Source organism: Atractosteus spatula, chromosome 16 (genome assembly GCF_055471065.1).
Source record: "Atractosteus spatula isolate fAtrSpa1 chromosome 16, fAtrSpa1.hap1, whole genome shotgun sequence".
Lineage (NCBI taxonomy): Eukaryota > Metazoa > Chordata > Actinopteri > Semionotiformes > Lepisosteidae > Atractosteus > Atractosteus spatula.
The window spans coordinates 12,973,051-13,000,555 of record NC_142721.1 but is presented as its reverse complement, the minus strand read 5'-3'; the positions used below and the strand labels follow the sequence as shown (position 1 = coordinate 13,000,555).

The 27,505-nt window shown below is 38.2% G+C and overlaps 1 protein-coding gene across 1 annotated transcript; it reads right to left on the bottom strand.

The window, feature by feature from the left end:
• Window positions 1-27,284, bottom strand: chrm4a (cholinergic receptor, muscarinic 4a). Its single transcript, XM_088935008.1, has 2 exons — window positions 26,916-27,284; window positions 1-3,862 (listed from the first exon to the last, which is right to left on the bottom strand). The coding sequence occupies exons 1-2, from the start codon at window positions 26,968-26,970 to the stop codon at window positions 2,385-2,387; spliced, it is 1,533 nt and encodes a 510-aa protein (XP_088791134.1). The 5' UTR covers window positions 26,971-27,284; the 3' UTR covers window positions 1-2,384.
• Window positions 27,285-27,505: the final 221 nt, after the last annotated feature.

Below are 27,505 nucleotides of genomic sequence, written 5' to 3'. Positions count from 1 at the left end.
TTCACTGAAAGATGTTTATTAAGCATATTGGCAATTATAAAAACAAAACCATTGTTTGCACATTGTATTTTTGGGGGTATATTTAAGCATAGTATCATTTATTGGCCATATTAGAAGTATTCTTTTTTTTCACCAACATACTCTTGACACATTTTTAAATTGCTAGCAGATTACAGAACTGTTGCCAGATAGTTGGAAACCAGTCTGTGTACAAGGAGATACAGCCTTGTAATGCAGTTGTCATACTATTTCCTCAATATATCGCTGGTTTCCATGAAACTAACTTATATCAAACTCAAACACAGATTTTAAGGCTTTCAGTTCAGCTGTATAAGCTTCTATCTATAAATGGGACTTGGATCCTAGGAGTCTTCGCTTCTTTGAGTTGTATTTTTAACAGGATTTATACCTTACCAGATTTTAGTTTATAGGATGTTGTGCCGTTTAAGGTCAATTGCAGGAAAAATAAAGGAATAAGACAACGGCAGGATAATGTTGATTATCCATGTTCAGGATAAAGAAAAAAAAATGTTTTGCACTAGTAAAAATAGTCCATCCTCCTAAACAGGAAATAACTGTTGGGTCATTATACTTTACCAGATTGGCGTTAGAAAATTTTAATCATGGTGAAAAAAACGTCATTTGAACATAAGCAAAACAATCACCTACTGCATCCAAAACAAATCAAATATTACATGTTCTTGTGTTATAGAAAAGTCACCGCTTTTAACAAAAATAAAAGAAAGATTTTTTTCCTTTTCATTACATTTTGTTTTGCAGACAAGGTAGCTTTACAATTCATATTCATTTTTAAAGTAATACCACTTAGAGATAAATTACAATGAACGCAAATACAAGAGAAGTACAAACATCCAGACTCTTATACATAAGTGAAATTGTAATAATTCTCCATACATAGGAAGGAAAGACCTTTACAGAATATATTGGCCTCATATTTACACATTTTTGTTCAAGCAGGAAAGTGGAATACAAAACAAATATTTCTCTCCATTTAGTCTTAAAAGATTCACATGCTTAAAACCTTGTTTTAAATTTTCAGCCACCTGGATTTTCTTGTTTTAAATTGTGTGTCTTTGATTCGCTGGTAGCTGGTAATTCAAAAAGAAGCTGCTAGAATCCAAATTGAAACAGGGCTGGTCACAGCTGACTGATAAAGATTTAATTTCAGTGTCACCTTTGAATCTTTGTGTGAGTGATCAAGATGGATTAAACATGATTTAAACATTTTGACTGCTTATCTTCTGTTAAGACTGACCATCAGCAAATTCCATTGGTTTGAATGCATGTCCATCAGAAGAGCTCCAACATTTCGCAGTTTAGTAGAATGTTACTAGTATTCTTAGGGAAGGTAATTTTAAATTGTAAAAAATGGTTTTCATACTAAATTTTAAAAGTTTTGATCTGACCATTTTCTTTTAAGATACAATTGCTAGCTGAATAATGCCTTTGGGACTCTTCTAAACTCAAAGTCCTTCATAGCTACAGTAAGATGTCCTCTGTAAATAATTCTAATTCTCTTATAAACATCTCTTTTAGTCTTCATCCACGATATTCTGAAGCTCAGACACTCAGACTGATTATTTTTCTAAGGCTGTTAAGGTCTTTTGTTCCTCTTTTGTGAGTTAAATACTAACTCAAATGCTTTCACCCTGCACATATTCTCAGAGTCTCCAGAGAGCAGTGTCACATCAGTTAGAGGGAGAGATGCTGGTTTTCATTAAAAATATACTTTGATGGTCAACACATTGAAAGGTCAAATGGGTTCAACCAGCACATGGATGCTGGAATGTGTTATTTTACTATGAGCTTGATGAGGTGAGTTGATGGGTTTCAAAGTAGGCATGGAATAAAGTAGGGAAATTTACACTTTCAGAAGGTGGTAAAATTTATTTCCTTTGTTTTTTGATTCACAGTCTGAAGGGTTTTCGAATCCTAATTAATCACCTTGGATGTGTTTTTTTCTCTGATTTATTGTCTTGTCGTAGGGCGGCTCAAAAAACAACAGCTGATTTTGCTTTTTGGCATTTCATCTTCTGAGCCATCCATACATTATTCGCAGTCTGTCATGCTCTAAAGTAGCAGCAGTTCCTGCAAAAAGAACCTTATCTGCACTTGGACCTTTCGGTATTAGTCAGCGATTCTTGCTTGCCAAATTCTTCTGAAGCCCCACCTGGTCATTTTTTAGGTGTATTTGACATTTGAAAAGCTCATTCTTCTGCATCATGGCATAATCATCCCTTTTGTGATGGATGAAAGAATGACATGGTGGTGTAGCTCAACACTTTAAAGCATTCTGTCGACTGGCAGCTGCAGATTGCTTCAGAACCTTCAGCGTCACGTTGCAGATGTGGCTTCCCTCTGGTTTATCTGGTGCCAATGTTCTTGTAATGACACATCAGGAGGTTTTTAAAGGTCTTTTTGAATGTTACATTGCAAAGAGCATAGCATGCAGGATTGATGGTGCTGTTGACATAACACAGCCAATATCCAATAGCCCAGACAGTATCAGGAACACAGGACTGACAGAATGTGTTAATCAGCACCATGACGTTATAAGGAGTCCACGTTACAATGAACGCCAGAAGGATGGCAAATATGGTTCTGGTGACTTTTTTCTCTCTAGCTGCCATTTGTCGTTTTTTTCTCACCTGGCTCCTGGCAATACTGGCAAATTTGCGTGCCACCGTGCCAGGCCGGTTAGCAGGGACTGTGTTATTTGTGTTGCTATGCGCCGGCACAATCTCAATGGCAGTAACACACTCGTTTCCAGTCTGTTTGGTGACTATCTTAATCTTGGACCACTTGGAGGCAGGGTTAATTCTCACAGGGAGCGGGTTCTGTCCATCCAAGATGGCTTCGCTGTTGGCTCTCTCTTTTGCATCCTTTGGGGCAATGCTGGCTGTGCTGGAGTCGTTGGAGCTTTCTTTCTCCTCGGGCTGGAGAGTAGACTCCACCTTCGTGGTGGCTGACTGCTCCATCTTCCCATTCTTCACCGTCTCTGTGCTGACTTCAGTGCTGGGCTTGGAGGAGTTGTTATTGTTCTGTTTGATGATGTGGCTCTTGAGCAAGCTGGTGGACTTTGTCGCCTTCTCCTTTTTCACTTCTGGGCGGTTTTTCCTCACCCTACTCCGGCTTGCCAGGGAGATGTGGATGTACAGGACAGTCATGATTACCACGGGTAAGTAGAAGGCAGCGATTGCTGTCCCGAAAGTGACGGCGGGGTTCGAGAGGAACTGAATGTAACACTCCTTCTCTGGGACAGTACGTTCCCCGACTATGAACTGCCAAAACAGAATCGCAGGTGCCCAGAGGATAAAAGAGAGGATCCAGGCTGCGGCAATCATGAGCCCTGCCATCTTTGTGGTCCGTCTTGCAGGGTACGTCAGCGGTTTGGTCACACAGAAATATCTATCAAAACTGATGATCAGCAGGTTCATCACGGAGGCATTGCTGACCACATAATCCAAAGCCAGCCACAGGTCACACACCACTGCACCTAGCGGCCAGTATCCCTTTATAATGTACACGGTGTACAGGTTCATGGAAAAAACACCTATGATCAGGTCCGCACAGGCAAGGCTGAACAGGAAGTAGTTGTTCACTGTTTGCAGTTGGCGGTTGACCTTGATGGAAAGCATCACTAAAATGTTACCCACCACCGTGACCAGACTCAGTGATCCGGTCACGATGGCAATAAATACAAGTTCCACAGTCTTGTAGGGACTTTCCAGTGACTCTTGTCCTCCAGAGTCAGCATTGGCCACACTGCTGCTGTTATCCATGCAGCTGAGGTTTTCCTTACCAAATTGAAAGGCATGGCCAGGTAGGTTGTACATGGAGCCTGAAACAAAGGAAATACAAAAGTGGTTATATTATCCATAGAACAGATGCAGAAATACATTAAAAAAATTATAAATATCACACTTTTAACCAAATCCATTTGCAAGCTAATGGATGGTTTTTGCATCAATAACTACAGTGCAGAGTCACTTACAATGATTTAATGTCTTTTGCTCTGTGACCTAATGCAGGGCAATGCACAGTCAGTGGTCGAGTTTTTCAGGAATTTCCTGCTATTAAGACCTTTTTGTCAACCATTAGATCAAGCTTGTGCCGGAACCTAGATCTTGCTTTGAATACTGCATGCCTTTATTATAAATACGTCTGATGAAGTGAAAAGCTGTTATTAGCTAAACTGAAGCTTAGTTTGTAACAAGAACATAAAGCCCTTTTTTCACAAAGACAATTATAAAGATATGGTGTAACTTCTAAGGCATGGGAATGCTGTCTGTCTAGAATGTGTTTTGAAGTCAGAGGTTTCAGTATGGATGTGCTGAGAGCACTGTGAGCTCAGCATCTAGACATTCATATAGGGCTTCTTTCACATTGTTCCGTTGTTTCATGTAAATTCTGAAAGTATGAAACTGTTTTCATGCCCCTAATAATTTGAATTCTATATAAACATGATATGTGCTTGCAAAAAAGACCTTAAAAGGACTGAGAACAATTCAGTGCTGAAAACTGTTTTAAGTTCAAATCAAACCAACTATAATATAGATTAACATTAAACTAAATGCTCTTTACACCAAGCAAGCTTATTAATAAATGGAACTGGACAGCATTCAGGAAGAATTTAGCTAAGCCGGGGTAGATTAAGGGCTGTTCTTCATAATTAAATTCCTACATATTTCTGACTAACCATTTCCCTAATCTGAGTGTCTGGACTTTCAATTTCCCAAGGAGATTTAGCTGTTATTGGTTCTGTGATGGAAGGAAAGCACTGAGAATGAAATGTTTTATTCTACCAATTTTCACTGAGACGTGGTCTGTTGTACAGTAGCTCATTCTTATTGTATCTCAAGAATAGTCTGGACTCATTTTATCTCTGACTATCTCTCTGTAAAGTGAAGCTGGGAATGCTCAAGTTTCAATACATAATTAAATAGAAAATAATGAAGCTCATTTGCATTTTGTTGTTTTCTCCTTCCCACCTTCCAGCTTTGCAGTATGCTCTTTGATATATTTGACCCTGACAATTAAAATGGACTAATGAAAAAATGACCCCAGAACCAAGGATATTACATTGTCATGTTAAAGAAATTTCCATTGGATGAATAATTTCATTCATTTAAATGCATTCTAATATCAAATATAACTCAATTTTTGTATTCTTTAAACATATTGCACAGTTAATATAATTGCTGTTCTGGAAAAAATTCATATTTGGTGTACTTTAATTATTTTATGTTCAGAGCAGACAGGATATTACAGTATCATTCATAATATATGTTACAAAATGTTGGAAACGTTTAATATTTCTCTTCATTTGTCTGCTATTTTACTGCGCTGCATGTATATCTTCTTGAAACACACTGTAGGATATGATTACTGTTCTTTCATTAGAAACTGTAAATAAGCTTTTGCCCCCAAAGTTCACTGAAAAGAAAGGGAATCAGTCACACGAAGTAAAAGAGAAACAGGAGTAGCCCAGATTTGATGTTGATGTTAATAATATTTTAAATTGGCTTTTCAAAGCAAAGATGACTAGAAAAGCCATTTTTAATGAGGTTCTTTAATCACAAAACAAGAAGGAACTTGTGTTCTGTGAGAAACAAAATGGGATTCGATTTAAGACTTTTCAGAAGCAAGGCGCTCAGAAATTGATTTGTGAAACATTCCCCTTTCCTCAGCCACAGCAAGGCTACAGTTATTTCCTAATCACTCTCCTGTTGCAGACCAAGGCACCTCCATGGTAATTTCTAACTGGGCCATGACAGGAAGTTGAAAACATTTACACACATTTTAATAGATGGATTTCTCAACAAAGTCCCCTTCTAAGACAGAAGAGAAAGGGCATGATGTTGATTAGGACTCGAATAAACTAGTGTATCTTGATCAAGAAATAAGTTAAATTTATGGTTAATAGGGAATGTTTTTATGCGAAGCAGCTGAAGAAATGAACCAAAAGTTTTGTTTGTGTACAGTTATACAGTATATACTTATATTTTGTACATTATTTAAAAGCATATGGCTAAATATTAAAAAGTGTTACTTTGTTAAAATAATTACTAATGAATCTGACCATATATCATCAGCCTTGTTTGAAACTAATGGATTAAACATTTTTTAGTATTTTAAAACATACCAAATAAAACAATGTTTTTAGCTATCACTAAGCTACTGTTTTATATACATTTTTTGTTAGCTTTAAGAAGATTAATGAAGGTTTGAATAAATTCTTCGAAGACTACCCTCTGCTGGCCAAATCCCTGTATTTGAGTATGTACTTCTGCAGCACAGGATATAGATACTTATTATGATCCTCTATTATGATTCCTATTATGATATTTTTTTTAGAAGTGTAAAATGTCTTCTTTGTAGAACGTACACCTTTATTTGTGATATAATTCAGAATTTGTATGGAGACAATAAAAGACTATGCTATTACCACTTACTCAACAACACTTGACATATTCCAGATGCTTTAAATTGTTTGCAAAAATGTGGTGCCTTCTTGGCTGAAACTAAGATCCAGTTTAAGTTAATTAATGAATTGTTCCAATATAGTTACAAAATGTTCTTATTGCAGAAAGATTCTTTGTTCTGTAGGTTACCACTGAAATGTCTTTTATCTTGTTGTTTTATCTGTTCTTTTAATTTTCTTGTATCTGTTCGATACCATGCTTTGAAAAATGAAAAACACATGGAAGGTTCTTTAGACTAATCTGGACAAAAATGATGAAAAAGCTTACCAATAGAAATAATAGTGTTTCCACAAGTCTCTACAACTACACAAATACTGAGGATTGTTTTCAGCTTCAAACTAACAGTCGTTCTGTAGATGTGGGAATGATTTTTGAATCATATGCAAAAGAATGTAATTTCTAAAACCTGCAAATACATCATAAAAGCCTGTTGGATTCTTGTTTTCAAGAATACACAAGCAGTTTATTTTTTGTTTGGGATCCATCCAGTTTTGGAATAGCAATTTGTCACAACTTGTCCCTTCTCCCTTAAGCGCCCTGGCATTCCCACGCGTTCTAAATTCCACACACACTCATCCAGGAACTAATTACCCAACCACGTCTCTCTCTCTCTCTCTTCAATATTTAAACACTCTTCACCGGCTTACCTACGCTCACTAGTGAGAAGTCTTCCACAGCTTTCTCTTGTGCGCACTACTATTCTCGACCTGACTCCTTTGATTACTCGACCTGGTTCTCCTACTTTTGACTTCGCTCCTGCCCAACGACTTGGATTTGGAATCTTGGATTTACTTTTGCTCGAACTCCCTTCCTCACGGCTTTGCACAGGGGTCTGACTACTCACGCCTTTCGGAAATCCTGACACAATAGTGGTTTTACATCTCGGGGCACAGCAACAACCACTCTGCCTTCACAGGAAGAGCAGCCCATCTAGTTCCACAGCAGCAGCCCGCCAGGAGGATCAGCACCAAATGGGATGGGGGGAGTCCCTCCCCAGCGTGATCAAAAGCTTGGAGGTGCCCAGGAAGGGTCACAAGTGAGTGTTGGCTGACAGACCCCCAACCCTACCCAATTTTGTATCACCACCAGTGATGGACTGGGATTAGAAATCAAAGAGGCAGTCATATTGGCTAGTCCATTAGTTCTTTCAAACTTTTTTCCCACATACAGTACACCTCAACAATACATTTATGTTCTCAGTATTACTAGCAGGACAATCCAAAAATATACAGTAAATGTTGATTTACTGTACTGTATATAACAGGGATTGATCTTGACTCTTTAAATTAAGCAGATAGAGACTTTAGATAACATGTTGCTTATCTGGTAGGGATAAGGCACTTTTTGCGTCCCACCCCACACACACACTTTGGGTCTGTGAACTAAGACAACAGTTAAGCTGTTGAGTCATGGACTACTAGGATGTTAGATGTGACAGATGGGCTCAACTTGGCCATGTGATTTCGTTGGCCCAACCATGGTCCAAATCAATATAAGCAGGTGAGGAAGGACATTGGGCCTGCCGAATATTGAAAGTAATGCCAATTGAGAGCATAAATAAGATCTGAAGAATACAAATTGGAGGTAATAAAATATTTTAGTTTGAGGGCCTCAGTGTTACTTTTTAAACTGTGAGGACATTTGCGAGTCCACTGCATCAACAAGCCCACCAGCCCTCTGAGTGGGTGGGCCCATCTGGCATTTGTCCGAACTGGCAGGCGGCCAGTTCCAGCCTTGCCCACCACTCAGGGAATCCCAGAGGTAACCTGGATTCAAGCTCACAATCTCTGGGTTGCAGAGCTCCACTTGGGCTTGGAGTACACACAAGTACAGTGACTCTGAAACTTTGCATTCTGTCTTTGAATGTTTTTTTTGTCTTCTATTAAGGAGCAGTTTCTTAATAGGAACTAAGACCCGACTTAAGTCAAATATTCAACCCACCCACCAATCACTAATTAAAAGTCCAGGTGGCTGATGGTGGCTTTTCCTTTCTTGTGTCTAACCATCAAGTATGCAATTATATTTTGTAAATCATGTTTTTGTAAGAACAAAAAGTTTTGTTCTTCTGCCACGTGTGAATTATATATCTACTCACTAACTTTCTTTAAGACTTACAGTACTAAAACCAACTCCCGTCCACTGAAGTTATTTTGCCAGTAGACCGTCAGGTTCACAAATTAATGCACGGCTATAAAGAAATGCTTCTGTATTGAGTTTTCCATACATGGATGAAGGTTTGTTTGTTGTTGTGTACTGTGTATATATCAAAAGATACAGTAGCTCTTTCAAGTTAAAAATACATCTAAAGACTGCTGTCTTTATAATTTGATATTTTACCCAAGCAGGGGTGATGAAAATAACAGTTTCTTTTTGATTCATATTTCATATGAATACCATAAGGTTCCTTGATTGATTTATTTTTTGTTTTTTGTTGAAAACTCAAAATGGCCTGAAGGCATTTTAGTCATGGCTCTTTAAAATAATGAGAACAAAGCAGTAAATTGTAAATTGTAGAAGCGATACAACCACTGTCTGTTAAGTGTAGTGTCTCTGACATCACACATATTAAATTGAGAAAACAGGAACGGTTGTTATAGAAATAAATAATGAATTAATAACGGTGAACTGAGCTCTTGTCTTGCTTTGTCTAGACTACTCTGTTCAGCCGAGAAGGAAAAACACATCTTGTTTCCAATAATACAGAAATTTTCCATTATCTTTTTGTAATTAAGTCTTAATAAAAAATGTGTTGCTAAGTAGACACATTCAAACACCAAACCAGCCTGAAAATCGGAGTCTATAGTGCACTCAGTGAATGAAATTAAGTTGGCTTTTGAAAATAAGTTGACTTAATTTCAGTGAGTGGGGCCTGAAACATTAGTCATCACTGAAAGACATCTGAAACATTTCCCAATCACAAAAAGATCATGCTATACCAAAAGCTTTTCTTGGATTTTGGAATTATTTTGACCATGTTAAATTTTAGAGATATAGCATAACATCATTAAAATATTCAATTTTTAATCCAAAGAGATCCCAAAAGGGATTTCCAACAATTACAGCACCCTCCTGGGTGAAGCATGACAGACATGCAGCAGCAGGTCCACTAATACTACACAGTTGATCAGATGTACTGTAGTAGACAGAAATTACAAGGCAAAGATTTACATACAGATGTTAACACCCCTACCCTTACAAAGAGTGCCATAGGATCTTTAATGACCAAGTACTGTATTTAGGAGTGTTATTTGATACTAACGATTATATAGCACTGAGCTACAACACAACCGAATAGTTTGTTAGATTAAAATTATCGAACTGTCACTGCACATAAAATTAGAATGGAAAGGATGGCTTAAATGCAATCATTTGGGTTCTGAATGATATCATCTGCATATCTCAGAGGTACAGGGAGCAGGGATACAGATTAAAGGGACTGAGTATGCAAGAATGAAAATAGCAGGCAATTTCTTTACTCCAGTGATTTTTGGTATTGAAATAGGCTGCCAAACCATATTGTTGTAACAAATTCCATGAGAGCCTTCAAGAATGCCTGGTTTGGAGCTCAAATCAATATGCTATAAGTTAACCATAATAGCAAGGACTGAATAGCCTCTTCTTAAAGTCTGTTTAAAAAACTGTATGTTCTTAAGAGATAGCAATGTTAATACTGCATGTGACAGGGCTCAGTGCAGTGACAGCAGTCTGTTGTTACCTAGGGAGTGGCATTGTGTCTGCTCTGAGCCCACAAGTGACTGGGATCGAATACTAGCAGAGGTAGAGCAGAGCTACATGCCTAACAAATGCACAGCCATTACAATATATCACATAGGATGAGAGGTATTCTGTGTTAAGATTCTGTTTTAAGCTGTGTTTATTATTTTCAAAATCACGACACAAGATGCCTATAAAGGTGATTTCTTGTTCAAAAAGTAAAGCAAGCAAACAGTCTTCACCTAATTTGAACAAAAAATATTTCGGAGGCTGAGCTGAAGAAATAAAAAAAGGAAATCAGTCCATTATAGCTTAAAAGAAAAAAAATTATCCAGCACCAAAGTATCCATTATCCCCATTATCTGGGAAGAACTGTAACATTCTGCCTTGAATCTGTCCTCACCTCAACCTCCAGTTAAGACAGCCTGAGGCCCCCTACGAACAGATGTGCTCACAGCTGTGCAAAACGAACTATTGTTGTGGCCTGTCTGCTCATGAAGGTTAATAGCCGAGAGTAGTCCAAGAGAGTGAGCCCAACATGGGACCGGCAACTTCATCATGCTGGAATAATTTCTCAGTCCACTGGGTCTGTGGAGCAGTGCAGCAGCTCTCCAATGTAGGACATGACTTTGCAGGAACACGAGACAGCATGAGGGGCGCCTTTCCTGGTTGAATGAAGCTTTACATGAGCAGCAATTTTGAAGTCTGACATGTACAAAGCCACTAAAAAATACAAAGTTCATGACAGCAGAACTTGAGGATGGAAATCATACAATCCAACTAGATACCAGTAGATGTAAATTCCTCTGAGTAATGCCTTGCATTGCTGACCTTATCGGAGAATTTCCCCTTACATTGATTCTAGGAAGTTTCTCTTTGAGCAGTTTTGCCATTCATTATTGAAAATCTGTTCATTAGGTTCATTACAACATATTGGATGAATTTTCCCCCTGTTTCTTTGTTCCCAGCATTTCCAGGGATTCACATTAGGAATGCATCCCCTCAAACTGCCCATTTACTGGTGCCCATTCAGCACCAGTGATAGTATGTTTTCAAAATCCTACTGTTCTTATGCAAACAAAGGCAGAGGTTTTGGTTATTTATTTATTTTTTATCTGTAGTCAGATGGCAGTTTTTAATCTGGATAGGCTTAAAATATAATAGCAGATAGAGTTATAGGATCATTCCAATGACCTTTGGAACCAAAAGCTAATCTTTAAAAGAGAATCTTTAAATATCTTCATATCGTGGGATCCTTATTTCTTTAAAAAAAACCTTCAAAATGTATTAAACCCTGGTATAATTTGCTTTAAAAAGTTAATTTGCAAAAGTGGTACAAAAGAAGATATAAAAGAAGACAATATTTCCTGAAACAAATTTCACATTCATGTGCAATGTTTGAAAGCCTTTTAACCACTCCAGTACTCACATACTGATCTCAGAAAGTCTTTCTTTTCCTTCTCAGAAGGTCTGTAGAAACTACTGCAAAGAGTATCTTCTCTTACTGCTTCTCAGGGGTGGTTGATGTCATCAGAGGGGGGGAAAAAACACACTTTTGAAATGCATCTTCTGAAAAGAACGAGTTTCATGGAAATCCTGTAATTTCCCTTCCTTGATTATGCTTGGCTGACAGATATTCAGCAAGGCTTGAGCTTTCGTGACTCTTGATGTGGAAAAACAGAAATGCTGACTATCCTCTATGTTTTAAAATGACAGGAGTTCCGGAGACGTACTGTATGTTGAGCAGAAACAGATGTTGAGGGATGTGATTTGTTACAGATGGAAATGGATTTAAAGCCATGAACAATGTTACTTATCACTGCCTGGGTCTTAGCTTAATCAATACCATCTTGAAACTATTCTAACTACATGGAAATGGGTGTAGTGTCATCAGCAAATCAGATTTAAACATGAATCTATGCCCTTTTATAGGCGGTAGCTCTTTGGCTAAGGATCTGCGCCTGTGGCTGGAAGGTTGCCTGTTAGTATCCTGCAGCTGCCAGAGGAATCCTACTCTGTTGGGCTCCTGAGCAAGACCTTGAACCCCAACTGCTCCAGGGGCGCTGTATAAATGACTGACCCTGTGCTCTGACCCCAAGCTTCTCTCCCTGTCTGTGTGTCTGTGCGTCTCATGGAGAGCAAGTTGGGGTATGCGAAAAGACAAATTCCTAATACAAGAAATTGTAAGTGGCCAATAAAGTAATCTTATCTCTCTTATACATTGATAACTGGCTGCAAAGTGATGCTGCTTACTGTATATCAATGGTCCACTTCATGGTTTCCAATGACAAGCCAATAACCATATTCATATCCTTTGATTTTCTGTCTAACTATTTTGGTGTAAATCTAATGTGTAGACAATGTGTTGTCTAAACACTAGAGAAACGGACTCCTATGTTTTTATGGGCTAAATACAGTACTACTTCTTGACATAATGCGTAACTGCATGCATTGCCATATCTTCCCATTTGCCGCACAGTTTGTAAGTAATGTTTAAATGATGACTTCAGGCATTGCCACAGTATACTGTATTCTATTCCAGAAGATATTGCAGAGTGGCAATTAACCCTCCAGTCCCATTTCAAGAATGTCATGTGTTCAAATCCCCAGCGAAACCACCACTATTGCATCATTAAGTACATTACCCAGCTGTTTCTGTCAAAGAAGCTTTCAAAATAGGTGCAGATGTTGCTGGGAGAGTTGCCTGTGGCAGACAAGTGGCCCATCCAAGGGGAATCTTGTACTCTTAGGACTTTCATTATGCTTAATGCTACAGAATGGGGAACAGGCTGCAGGGCAGTGAGGCACTCAGAAAAGATTTTTAGCTTTTGACGGACACGAGCCCATCTATAAAGTAGCCAAATAGCTCCTAGCACTGTTCTACAGTTATATAGTGTGTGGTAGTTGTAAAGACAGGTAAACACCTCCGTTCAGTGGAATGGGAATTACAGTACAACATAGGAACAGAGGCATCTGACAAGCTACTGTACTTCCAACCTGAAGAAAAAAGCACCCACAAGCATCTCAGAAAGGCAATAAAATATACAGTTCTTTGTGTCACAATATGGCATATCCTGGCTACTCTGCAAACATCTGTAATAGTAGTGTTATAAAAGCACTCTGCCTTTGTTTGCCTTGGGTGGCTGTTGTCTGAATTCCACACTGGCCACCTGGATTTTCAAGCATTGTAAAATATCCAATCATTTCGCTTAGAGCTGAACAACTGTCAGGGGAAAGAGAGAAAAGTGTTTGAAGCCATCCTGCTGAGCCTTTATTGGCGTGAGGCTTGGAACATAATAGACTTTTGAAAATTATCCGCATCTGGCTAGGGTCATTCCTGTGTTTGAGTCTTGCTGGCACCCTGCTCACGGTGGAAATCCCATTTTTAAGCTCTGGGTGCTTTCTCATCATACAAAAAAGATGAACAGGTCTGATTCTTTCGAGCAGATTGATAAAGTAGCCTCAGAAGTACAGTATGTGTACTGACATTATCCACTGAGGTGCTCATTCCTTTCTCTCCTGCTTTTTATCAAGACTTAAACACCATGTCTGTGGACTTCATGGTCTTATTCTAAGCATCTCCCTGAATCTCATCTTTGCCAGGATTGACACAGAGCGAATGTTATGTAGTAAATCATTCAATGATGGTGCTGCTTCAGGTGAGCTCAGAAGCATTATCAAGTACCTTATACTTTTTGCTTTAGAGCTCCCAATCTGTTTTAGGTAACCATCTTAACTGAGGCAAAATGTTGAACAGCTAGTGCTGTGGTCCTTTGAAAAGCATGATGAGGCATTTAAATTCATTTTCAAAGGAGGCATTCCACACCTCAGTAGTTCACACTGTAATATTCCCAAAGGGTCTGAAAGTACATTTTATCTAAGTGTGGCAGGTTGCAGAATACCAGGGAGGTTTGCCGGCTGCCAGCTCCGAACAGTAGGGATCAACAAACAGCAGATGCTTTGAAAAAAAAACACTGTGACACACACAACTGTCTCCTAAAAAGATGAAACCATCTGTGGCATTGCAGAGGGCAGTCTGAGGGCTGCAGGTACATTTCACAATTATATCAAATACACAATCTAAGTTGAGTATTTCAAGTTGAATACATCAATGTTTGTGCTACATGTAATATGAGACGGTTATAGTCTCTCAGAGGCATGCTGCAATTTTTGTAAATCTATAGGCATGAAATTTCGGGAGGCAGAAGTCCATTTTTGAGCCTTTATACTGTCAATGATCATATCTTGTTAATATCATGCATTAATTCCAAGGCTCATTGAGCAACATAAAGAGTTTTATTTGTATTTTAAATATGCATGTGCATACTGTTGGTGTCTGTAAGTAATATGATAAGGACATATTACTAATTGAAATTTACCATCAGAGCATGGAAATATGTTATTACTGTATATGGCCAAAAGAGCAGAGATTACTGAAATGATCAAAAGGATCAAGTTTCCACCTCTGAGCAACATTTGAATTCTTTTGAACTACAGTTTTCTTTCTGAACTTCCAGATCAGACATTTACCTAAGACATATGTTGCTACATGTTCTAAATTAATCTCATTTGTACTCATTAGCTTTGTACTTGTAGCTTTTGTCTCATTTGTAGCGTTAAGTAAATTAAGTCTAATCAATGTCTGTCTTGTTGATTGACTCCCAAGCCACCCCCTGACAGGAACAAGACATGATATTTTAGATCTGAAAAAGGTCTTAATATAGAAAATTACTTTCCGTTCACACAGAAGATAATTTGTGAGTCCAATGCATTGTTCCCTTAAAACACTGGAATATGAAAGTTAATTTTGTTCAAAGATTAATAATGATTCTCTCCACAGTAACCAACTCAGTAAGTATACAGTACATGAAAACAGTGCTGTGTCAAGGCCATTAATACTTGTATTACTTAACTTCCCATGTCTAAGCTTTCTGTAAGAAATGGCTTACTCACACAAGCTAATTAAACTATTTAATCCTCCTGATAAATAAAAATGCCAGTTATAGGTCTCCTGTGATTCTATTAGAGGTAGAATTGGCTACATTAATTAAAAAATACTTTAAAGACTAGCCGAGTTTCCTCAGCTGGCTGTCAGCAGACGCTTAAAGAAGGAGCCCTGGAGACCAATCATTGCTTTCTGTTAGGAGTCAGATTTCCCACAAGGAAATATTAAATTGCTGATGTGTTTCTCCAGCAGATTCTTTAAGTGCAAAAAATAGTGCAAACAATCATCCTATAGTTGAACTCTACTTCTCCATTTTGTTTTATTCCTCTTTTCTGTTACCCTAACTCTCACCACAAACTAAGTACTTCTTCCTCTGGTACTTCAGTTTGATTTTCCTTTTCTTATTTTAATAATAAATATTAATATTTTAATTTGAATAGAAATGGCTCCATGTACAGTCATAATACACTCTCTTATCAAATTTCAGGAACCCTCCATTAACGTGATAAGATGTGGTTTGGCTTCAGTTTCATCACACACACCATTAACCATATCATACAACCTCACCTGAAAGGGATCCTTCTAGAAGAATGAGGTATCATTGACCACCAAATATTTCTAAACTTTGTGAAACATTTCCCTCATAGTCTTCAGATTGTCCCTGTGGCTCTCAAAGACCCAAGTTATTGAGAGTTCCTAATATTTTGGCCAATGAGTGTGAGTGGATAGTATTATAGGGAACAGGTGGCATCTAAGCCTTTATCCAAAAGTTTTATATATTTTATTTTGATATAATAATCCATTTATAATTATGCCAGTGCCCTTCAAAGTAATAAACAAATCTAAGAAGGGAAAAATTACTGTTGAGAGATTGAAAGCATGATGATTATGAATAGAAACATTTCATCATTATGCAAGTGTACCAGTCATTTCTGAGGTATGAAAAGTTGTACCTCTGCTCTATAATGTGATGGATAGTATTAGTTCTGACACTTTCCATTACTGAATCCATTTTGGATGCAGACAGCTGCCTGCCTTTTAATGACACTGTTTTTCTTGTTGCTGAACCAGGTCAGTAATGGGAACATGAACCTGGGTCTTCTCATTTCACATTAGAAAAAAAAATATATAAATAAAAAATCAGTCCTTGACCATTGGTATAAACTAATTCTACTTGTCAGCTACTGAGCAACATGGTAACACACTGCAGCTATTTCTGCTGATGCCATTGATACTGCAATTAGAATCATTCTTCCCTGCAAATCTTTCACGCAATATGAGACTGTCTCTTCCAATTTCTATCAATGAGCTCAAATTGTTTTATTTTTTTTCTTGTAGCAGAATTGAAATAGGAAACTCTTTTGTGCTGAAAATGGCTAACAATGCATTTCATCCCTGCTGTTATTCACTACAAAGCTGCAAGTGGACAAATGACTGAACATTGCTTGCACTATTTGTTATGTTTTAGTAGTATCTAAGGGCTGTTCAGTAGAAGTTTAAAAACACAGAAAATGCTTTCATGTATTTTAGCAAACTTTGAGATTTTGAATTTGTAATCATTGTTTTAAACCTATTTTAAAATGACTAGAGGCTCAGGTCTCCTTAAGAAATGTACTCATTATAGAGATAATAATGTCAGGTTTGAAAAATGTGCTCTGAATAATGTCAGGACCATCTAGGGAGAACAGGGTTGATCTGAAAGGATGTTCCATTGTACACCAAATCCCCACTCTTCATATCACAAACCAAAAGCATTTCTGCAATGCATGTGACTGTGTTCTGCTATAATCGCATTATGTTTGTGATATAACCCCTGAAATCCACTCTCTCTGTTGATATCCACTGTCTTCGCATATTTTTGGGAGAATTGAAGACACAGAAGTGACAGAGGCAAGAGCAGCCTAGTTCAACGTCCACTTTCTGTGGACAGTCGCATTTCAACATCAAGAAACATGTTTGCTCTATGCAGGGCTTCTGAGACCGCGTAGTGAGATTGTATAAGAAAATACAAGAAGCCCTAAAACTGACGCAAAACCTTGAAACCTTGTTTACTCCATACACGTATTGCTCCTCATGGAGTATAGATATTAGAAATTCACATATTCTTAAATATGCAGTTTATACTTGTTCCAGCCTTCTTTAAATTACAACAGTTTCAGGTATTCAAAGTAATGTACTGTACTGTATATAGCACATTATGTGGAGTATATATTGTAACCCCTTGTAGAACACTTTACAGTATTTTCTTCCCATGATATTTACAATAGGTTTAAATCAATCCATGACAATTATGGATTAAATACCTAATATGTATGCATACTTGTCTTTCCATCAGGGATTTTGTGGTCCAGAGCTTTATAAACCATAAACAAGTTTATTAGATCTGGGCATATTTCAATATCTAGAAATATGATTATATTTCCTTGTGGTGTCAAAGAAATGTGTGCATTTAGAGACAGTACTAAACCAGAATTGCCTGTGCTGTAACTAGGTGATAGTCTTTGATTAAGTGACTCTTTGAAGAGGAAGTTAAGCTCCTATCCCCTTGTTTGAAGATGTTGATATAGAACAAAACAAGCCTGTCCATTCTGCTGACCCACAAGACAATTTTTGCCAATAGAGGAGATACCGTTCCACCTTTTACAAATATTTTACAGAATTGTGTGATGGCAAATCATTTCTAATTATGCTTCAATTTTACAAATTGATCACAGAGGTCTATAAGCTTTGGTTTTGATAATTATCTTCTATGTTGCTTCCTTAAGCTTCCTTAGCTTCTTTCTTTTCTTCTTCCATGGTTACGTTACTCATGGTACAGAGCTCACATTGACAGTGGAGCTCAACTGACATTCACCATGACTTCCACCTAGAGACTTCGTGTTGAGATCCAGACACAACTTAGATTGGTTTTGTACTGTATCATTGACTCATTTAATCATGCAAAGCAATGGAGTACTCTTGGAGGACACCTGGAGATGATTATCCAATAATTAGAAGTAGTCAAGACTTTATTTATTCTTCCCCTTTCATTCCATCTTCTGCCTTCACATTTTACAGACAGCTCCAGTTTGCAGTGCTTTTTTCAGACACCTTCCACTTTAATAAAATATACACTGTGCTATTTTGTTGGTCTCGTTTACTATGGTTGTAGGGATGGTTATATTTACTATGGTACAGTATATCTTTAAAATGATTTGTAACCTTAGTGGACAATGTTGAAGTTATTTAAAGAAATGGTTCTATATAGAACCTAAAATGTTGTATAGCAGATTTTTTTAAATTGCTTTTACAAACCAAAACAAATGTCAATGCACCCAGCAGGGGTCACTGTTTAAATTGTGTGACACTGAAACCCAAAAGAGAACAAAATACCGTCAAGTCTCACTATGCTACAGAGGGATTTTCACTTAAGGCCCGTAATCTTGCTTTTGCTAGTTTGAGACATCTGTGACTGCAAAGATAGAAGAACTTTGAGTGCTGCTGGCCATAAATTGTTATGAGAACACAAATTTATTCATCCACAGTGTTTCATTCAACGCCTGGACAAAGTCTGTCAGTTTTAGAACCCCAGCTGCATTGCCAGATATGCAAACATTGACATGACTGTACTGAAAAAATCCATACAACACCATTTACAATTAAGCACATTATTTCACACAAGGCAAGTTTCAAACTGAAATACTTGTGTCTGTCCATCCAAAGATAGCTAAGCTATTTCTAAAAATATAAATCTTAAATAATTTAAATTACTGGGGGATAAAGCAGACATTTTAAATCATAGCTTTTGCCTCCAGAGAAATCTGCAGCTCTTTGGTATTTAGCCATATATATTTTCATTTATGGCCATAAATATTTTACTACTGGCAAGTCAGACTTAATTCTGGCTCCTGTTCTGTCTCCACAGCAAGAACTGATTAATTCAGATTTTCATCACAGCATGAAATGATCGGTTCAGATTTCATCTCACCACTGAGTCATGGATCCTCTCATTTAAAAGTTTTCATAGCCCACAGAGACACATGATTGTTTCCATTTGCTCCTTCTGATGAATCAGATGTGATGCTGATCAATTCACAGGAACGTCTGATGAGGGAGTCCCTAAGTAGTCCAAAATGGACTGCCAATGTTCCAGAAACAGCTAACCTTGTCATCTGAAGTACACAAGAGCCTCTCATCTGAAATCATCTGATGCCTAAGAGAGACATTAGGAGGGTTCCTAAAAACCTTGCCATACAGAATACATTTTCTTGAAGCATACAGCAAAATGGGAATCAGCCAATGGCGTCCAAATACAAATCTGTTTGTGGTTAAGATGTAAAAGAGTTGAGATTGTAAGGCACAGTATTTGTAATGTATAGCAATGTCATGGATTTCCAAAAATGAAGAAATACATTCTTTGGTAAAAGAAGTGAAGGTGAGTCTCTGATTCTAGTTGACATTTCATGCTTAAAGAAGAATCATGGGCGGTTCCCACTTTAGGAAGAACTTGAAAATTGCTGCTCGTGTATTTAGTCATTGGAAGCGAGAGTGTGTGTTTACTATAATACTGTTAAATTTGTACAAATCTGTTCCTTCCAAAGTCCTTGAAGTACCCGAGCTGCAGGCAGCAAATTGAAACTCTTTTGAAAAATCTTCCCACGAGCAAATAATACCAGTTTTAGTATCTGTGACGAGTCGTCTTCGTTTTCAGAGTGAATGGTGTTCTTTGGCTTTCATGGTTATCGACAAGTGCTGCCAGAGAGTTCTTAAACCACAGGAAGTAGAAAAAATCCGTACTGAGTATTTCAAGCTCTTCTTCCACATTCCAACTTAAATGGAGTTTATAACAGTAGTTTGGGAGGAAGGCTAGATCTTCATCTCACATACTTCTACTCTCCTGTGTATGTACTGTATGTAATCTCGCAACTGGGATTTCCCTTTGTGCACCAATCTCATATTCCTCCCACTAATCCCATCTATACCCCTGAAGCAACTCTCTAGCGCTTTCCCTACAATAGTGAGGGGGGTTCTTGAGGATAGGCTGCCATTCCCTCAGCTAGGCAAGTTACTGTAGATGTACCAGATCCCCAACACACATTTCATCCCTCTATCATATTAATCAGAATCTAACTCAAGTACTGCAATGGCATTTTGAATGAACATTCTGGAGGGACTTAAATTCTCTATGAATTCTCTTCCATAAAAAATAGAACTTCCACAAGTGAGCTTCCATTTTGCTCGTATTCTGCATTCCTCCTCCTTCTCTGCTCCACCTTTGCAGCTACCCCTTGGTTAACTCCACTCTCGGGCCTGACTACCTTGTCCTACAGTCATCTAAGCAGGTTACAAGTCAAAACTTCTAATGCCAAACTCCACAATAAAAAATGTATTGGCTTAGTGGGAGATGTTATTACTTGTGAATAAGATTCTGGGTAAACCATTTTCAAAAATGTCTGCAAACTCCATATGCTTATCACACCATTCCCATTCTTTAAAACAAATTGATTGCTGCTGGCTGGAAATCTGGATTACCACATAGTGGCATTTGAAGGGATATTTTTCATTGAAGGATAATGTTCTTTAATGCTATACCTACAGATTGTGTTCCAGATCAAAGTGTTGCACTTGAGATGAACGAAGCGCCTCTTATTGTCATAAATAAAATATATTTGAGTGGAATGGAAACCCAGCTCACAGCTTTTTGTTCCAGCCTGTGGAATCTACACCCTCTTTCATCACTACATTAGGTGTCTACACTGTGAAGCCCAATCGAAGAGCTGTTAATAGGACACTGGACACTGTGATTTTTGAAACTTCCAGTCAAGCCTTTTCCTTACCCACAAGATGCTATATAATATAAATACATTATATAATATCATCTACCTCTACAAAACATTTACTAGAGAGATGTTGGAATCACTCTGAATAGAATACGAGAATCTGTGAATAATTTTAATTTTTACACTCTTAGAAAACCTTATAACCTCTCTGAGTAATGACATGGGCAAACTCTACCACCTGGCTATATCTTCCTTTATTTTAGATTTTATGGGAACACTGTTGAAACAGGGAAGGATTTAAGGAAGCCTTTGGAGGCATGTGGAAAGGAAGACATGTACAGTAGGTGGAGGGTGCTGTCTCCAAACAACTAGTTATAGCCTCAAATTTGATCAAATTTATGTAACATCCAGATATTCTCCCAAATTTGCTGATGATATCTCCAAAGCCCTAATGGAGTTCTCCAATTTAATTGAATAAAGTAGAGCATAATAAAATTATCTGCATCATACAATGATGGTTTGTGATCTCTGCTTAACATTTACAGGGCCCAAAGATTTTGACTGGCTCTAATTCCTTTAGCAAATGCCCCTGTATCCAGAACAAACAAAAAACAATTTAGAGGACACCCCTGTCTCAGTCACACTCACAGTTCACCAAGACAACACCCCCTGCCTCATTCCCACTCACAGTTCACTAAGAGGACACCCCTGTCTAAGTCCCATTCTCAGTTCACCAAGAGGACACCCCTGTCTCAGTCCCTGTCCCAGTTCACCAAGAGGTCACTCCTGTGTCAACCCCTGTCCAAGTTCACCAAGAAGACACCCTTGTCTCATTTTCACTCCCAGTTCACCAAGAGCTCACCCCTGTCTCAGTCCCTGTCCAAGTTCACCAAGAGGACACCCCAGTCTCATTTTTCCTCCCAGTTCACCAAGAGGTCACCCTTGTCTCAGTCCCACTCTCAGTTCACAAAGGGGTCACTCCTCTCTCAGTCCAACTCTCAATTCAGAAAACCCTTTCTTTGTCTTCTTCCCAATTCAAAAGGCAGATAGCTCATTTGTTAGTTTTGACACTGTAAGAGACAGGTGGATGCTGCACATTGGTGGTGGTGGAGGGGAGTCCCCATTACCTGTAAAGCGCTTTGAGTGGAGTGTCCAGAAAAAAAGTGCTATATAATTGTAAGCAATTATTATTATTAATTATTGACTTATCAAGCTGCTCACAGAGAGAGAACCTAAGTACTCCAAATGACCACAGTATCCAGGGATCCCAGTATCCAGTGAGATTGGTTAGCTGTATCTCCAATTTATGTCTTAAGACCTCACCACCTTGCCTGATCATACTTCTTCTCATTCATTCTAACCAACTATTATTAAGTTCACAGTCTCAGGAAAATGGGGTTGTTATCTCAGTTTGGCTATGCTGATGCTAATATTGCTAATGCTACAAAGTGAGACTGTATTAGCCATTGAGCAAACTGTTGAACCAGAGACCAAAGCTGTTTGTCACCTGTAGATATTCCAGCAATAAGGATGTTTAATGAGTAAAAGCACTTGTAACTATCTTGGAGGTTAATTTCCTATTAAATTAATGGTTCTCTACTTGTGATAGCTATAGAGGTTCTTTAATTTTTTACTGACATTTTAAAACTCAGATTTAAAAAGAATCTTCTTTCTCATTTACACATCTGTCATGGGCGTCATATGGTATAGACCATATGGTATAGCCCTGCATCAGGTAGATATCTGGTTCAGATCTCTGGTGTATTTTTACCAGTCCTGGCTGATATCATGATGCTGGCCTTGGATTTCTGTAAATACAGTAAGTGCTGTAAATAAGTAGCATAATTTTTATTTTTTTTTTCAGATTTTGTGAGTTACAGTATATTAAACACATTTCTGTCTCTAAATTTTATGGTTGACATTGAAGAAAATATGTACATTATAATTCAGAAGATGTATTCTTAAAGTAAATGAGATATGTGCATTATGTTGAGTAAATACAATATATCTAATGGGACTCTGTAGCCTCGTTTTACTCTTTAAACTTGTTTTATAGAAGTAGAAAAATAAAAAGAAATCTATTCTGAAGATCACTAATGCGGCTTGATTTTCAATTCATTTTTTCTGTAAAACAGATAATATCGTGTCAGATTCATTTTGCTTCATGCACAGAGATGTCAGTTTTGTCTGGTGTTGCTGCAAGAAATTTGGAAATACGGGAGGAAGTCGAGTCTGTGCCAGAGTCCAGCATCTACCACAGCTCGATTGGGTTAGAAGGCAAGGAGTCTGATTTCCAGCTACAGTACGTGTTTGACGTGGAAAGTCAAATATTCGTGGAGATATCTCGTGTCGTGTGTGCGCATTAACGCCCTTACACACGCCTTGACTGGAGCTTTTAAAAGAGTGATAAACATGAAAACAAACCAAAACATGGACTTAGTGCTAAAGTCGCCTGTGACCATTAATGCAAAAAAATAAATAGTCCTTGTCCACGTCCGGCCACTTGAACACTCCAGGGCTGTAAGTGCTAAAATACATTAGCTACTGCCTTTGCTCCTTTAAAGCTAAAGAGTCTCTCGATCTTCACAAAATAGTTTTACGTTACCAAAAAAACTGAATACGCAATTCCCCCCCCCCCCCCATGACGTCATTGACCTACTAAACTTCGGGCTCAACCTGAGAGATGCTTGTCAATTCGAAGACGAATGTGCGCTGCAACAGAGCTATCTTTGGCTCACAAGACGAAAGAAACAACCTTCTGCCAAGGACGCTTTTGGGTGTTTTGTTCCTGCCGTATGCGTTTTAATATCGGACTGTTCCAGCAGCGTTTATAAAAGCAGGTGTGATGTCCCAGAACACTACTGTAAATTAAAGTGGCGAAACATTGCAGTTTGAAGTTAGTTCTGCTAAGTTATTGAAGATAACTTCAATAAAATATTAATTCATTTCAGTTGGGGATACGGCGTATAAAAAAGCAGAATCGCTAGAACAGTAAAGAACACTTCTTAGCGATGCCCACGTACAGTATGCACCGAGCAGGAAACGAAAAGATGACAGACTGCATGAGCCAGGGAAATTATTGAAAGACCATTTCGTCTTACTTCATATACTGTACCTGTTACGTTCTGCGATTCACAAAGTACATTCATTTAGTAAGAAAACTGCAAGATTTTATATTCTACCTTCAGCCTTACCCGATTTAAAAGGTTGTACTTAATGACCAAAGGCAGAATTCCGTGAACGTCGCCTACAGCACATACAGTTGTACAGTCCAGTGTTATACTCTGTTGTGCAAGGAAAATGTCAAGAGCAAGCTTCGATGTTGAAGCTGTGGTGGCGCAGCCGTTGAATGAAACTCTCCTGAGCTGATAACTGTTTTTCTGGGCTAGAAGTCCAACAGTACCGATATAGACATTCCTCAGACTTCGGATTTGTTAGTATTTACCACGTTGTCGTATCAGTCGTTCAGATTGCTGGGCCGCAACGACCCAGTATTGCTACGAACTGTCCGAGCACGGTCTTAGTCTTTCAATAGGCAGAATGCAAGAGGAGCGTTAAACCAGACCCTACAGCCTCCCCACTACCCTAAACCCCTCATAAAATAGCGCAGCTATAGGAGAAAACTCCTTTACACTTGTCCGTGCCATGTGCGTTTTCATTGATTAGACTTCCTTACCCGTTTAACCCCAAAAAAGAACGCAGTCTAAATATTGTCGTGCTTTTCAGACAATAAGACTTTTTATCGCTTGGACTGCAAAAGATACTGTAACGCGAGATATCGTTATTGTTGGTTTTTGACTACTGCTTTCTTTATTTTACATAGGCCGAATGATCTTCTCTGGTTTGTAGCCTTTCTAGTCGTTGAAAGACACGACGAGTTTACATTACGCAGTTAATTGAGACTGAAGGTGCAGAAAACGTGAGCCATACAGTAACATTTCCATAGCTGAAGAGAAAGTGGTGAGGAAGGCAGAAAAAGTGTAATACTCAATTTTGGCGTGGCGCTAAGCTATTTTGAGATTCGGATGGGCATTGTTAGATAACGAATATTCACGAGGAATGACAAACACCTGACAAAGATGAAAGCGTTATGGAGCGAAATTGTGGCTTATCCCGCTTGACTGAGGGCTGACCTCCCGGCCACAGGACAAGGAGACCAGGACCCCCATGCAAGGTGACGAAGGGGCACCTGCAGAGGTGGAGATTGGATGGGATGTAAGAGACGTGCAAGAGAGAGAGAGATAGGGATCTCGTAGGTATTTATACCGTTTGGGAGAGGAACGGTTTGCTAATTACTGACAGTTGAGTCCGATTGAGCTTGGTTGTTGTCATCCCTCCCGAACTTTTGTTTTAAATTCCATTTATCAAGCTTTGTCCCATACTTAACTTTACCTCATAGATAGGATGAACACAAAAAGTATTGGATTGAAATAACATGTACTGCACATATTTTATTTAATACAAAGACAGTTATGATGGTGGTCGACGAAACGGAATTTAACAACAGTAACCATTTTTATCTCACGCTTATTGACTTAGTTAATTGCATTTCTCTTCGGAAACAACGGAAGGAAAAGGTATGCTCGATTCCTCGTGTTTACTATGATCTATTTTTTACACTGTATAAAGCAGTCCTTAGTTTTTGATATGGCTGTTTAATTTTGAGACTGCTAAGTAATTTTACTCACAGGCTGATGCAAAACCTTCAAGAATTTCGGAAGCTTTAATCCAAGCTTATTGTGGTCCTACAGTAACAATGTAACTCTTGGAAGACACGTAGTAGTGTTTTTGGGTGTTATCGACTTGTTTAAGATGGTGCCAAATGTATTTGATACTCTAGTTTTATATTGGTCCGTTTATACATACAGTCGTTTCATATACAACATCCGTTACTTATGAAATAGATGTAAAGTAAGAATTATAAAAGAATGTGTTTTGAATATTAGCTTTTGAGTTGTGTCAGGAATAGTGTTATAAGCAAACACCAGATTATCGGTATGGACAATGGAGAAGTGCTTTATCATGTTAATGGTTTTCAAATTCACCGTTTTAAAGTGTCATTTTAGGTGCTATAATACAAATGACAACCCATAATGGTCTACGACTCAGAAGTATTTAGTGACCTACTTTATTGTCGTTCTTTTCATGATGGTATTTGAAGTGCTGTGCTTCACAATTTTGCTTTGCGAGGTTGTAGAAATTCAAAAACTGGCAACATTTGAGTGCAAAGAACAATTAGTTTCCTCATGAATGTAAAGAAAAGGTGGTAACAACAATAAAGAGACCCTAGCTCGTTATATCAATATCCGCCAACACAGCTGCAGATAATCAGGAGCGCAGGTATTTCATTTGCAACTAGAAAACGTAATTAACCGAGAAAAGTGTTTCATATAAACTCAACTAGCCCCTTGATAGTACTTTTTAAAGAAACTACGACAGCTGACTATTGATTTTACTTTCTTAATATTTTTGTCGATTATACCGAGACAATATCGTTCCAACAATGAAGCCTTTTTAATGACTTCCCATTTGGAGCGCCCGCATGGAAGTTTCCCAAGAATTCCCTGAAGCATGAAAATCCCATTAGCCCCTACTGTTAATTTTGTATAGGCTCAGTATATTGATTAGCGCTCAGGTAACATAATCCATTTTCGGGGACAAACAACGTCTATTACGTACAATATACAAGTTCGAGATGACAAATCCATCGACTGATCGATGATTGATTGTATTTAATTTATTTAAACGAATAGCTCTATAAGTGATACAGCAACAACGAGACGTGTTTCTGGCGTTATTGCAAACAGTTGTTTGGAGCCTGTCCTGTTTTAGAGTTCTTCTTTCAAATTAGTCTGTTTCGTGCCATCAACACTTTATATTTTATTTTAAAATGTTAAGCTAAGCTATTGCATCGGCGAAATTTCAGTCAATTGCAAAGTAAATCATTCACATACGCATTTAAATCAAAGAACAAACTCATAGACAACTTACCTGATAAATTCCACTGCGCAAACCTGTCTGCTCCGGTGAGATTATGGCAGCTCATGGTTGCATGGTTTTCCAGTGTCTTAACCAAGTTCAAAATCCCTTTTCAAATTTCTATATAATGTATTCTAAAAAGTTACTATGCAAGGTCGTGAAAGGGATTGTCTTCATTTGGGGGCAGTTTTCCCTTTCTCGTCATTTTTGCAAGCAACGCCTTTACATATTTCTAAATTTACTTCAATTCCTGGTTGTAAAACAAGACCAGTCCAGCATTTACTGGGGAAAGAACCCTGGAGCGAAGTGCCAACTTCTTTTTTTTTTAAAAAAGAGCTGGTTTAGATCCTACCCAGATGTGCCTCTCATCTGCGAGGATCTGATTTTTTTTTTACAGCTTACAGGCACTGAAGCAGCGAAGTGCAAGTGATGTAATATGGTCCCAACCAATCACCTGGGAGCTGATATAGTTCCCTCTCCTGCCGAGTCTCCGATAGAATCTCCGCCAACTCTCTGACTTCGGTGCATATACTGTTAACTACAGTTTTAAGTCCGCTGGACTTTCTGGTCATCGCGTTGTACAGTAAATCAACTATCTTTCA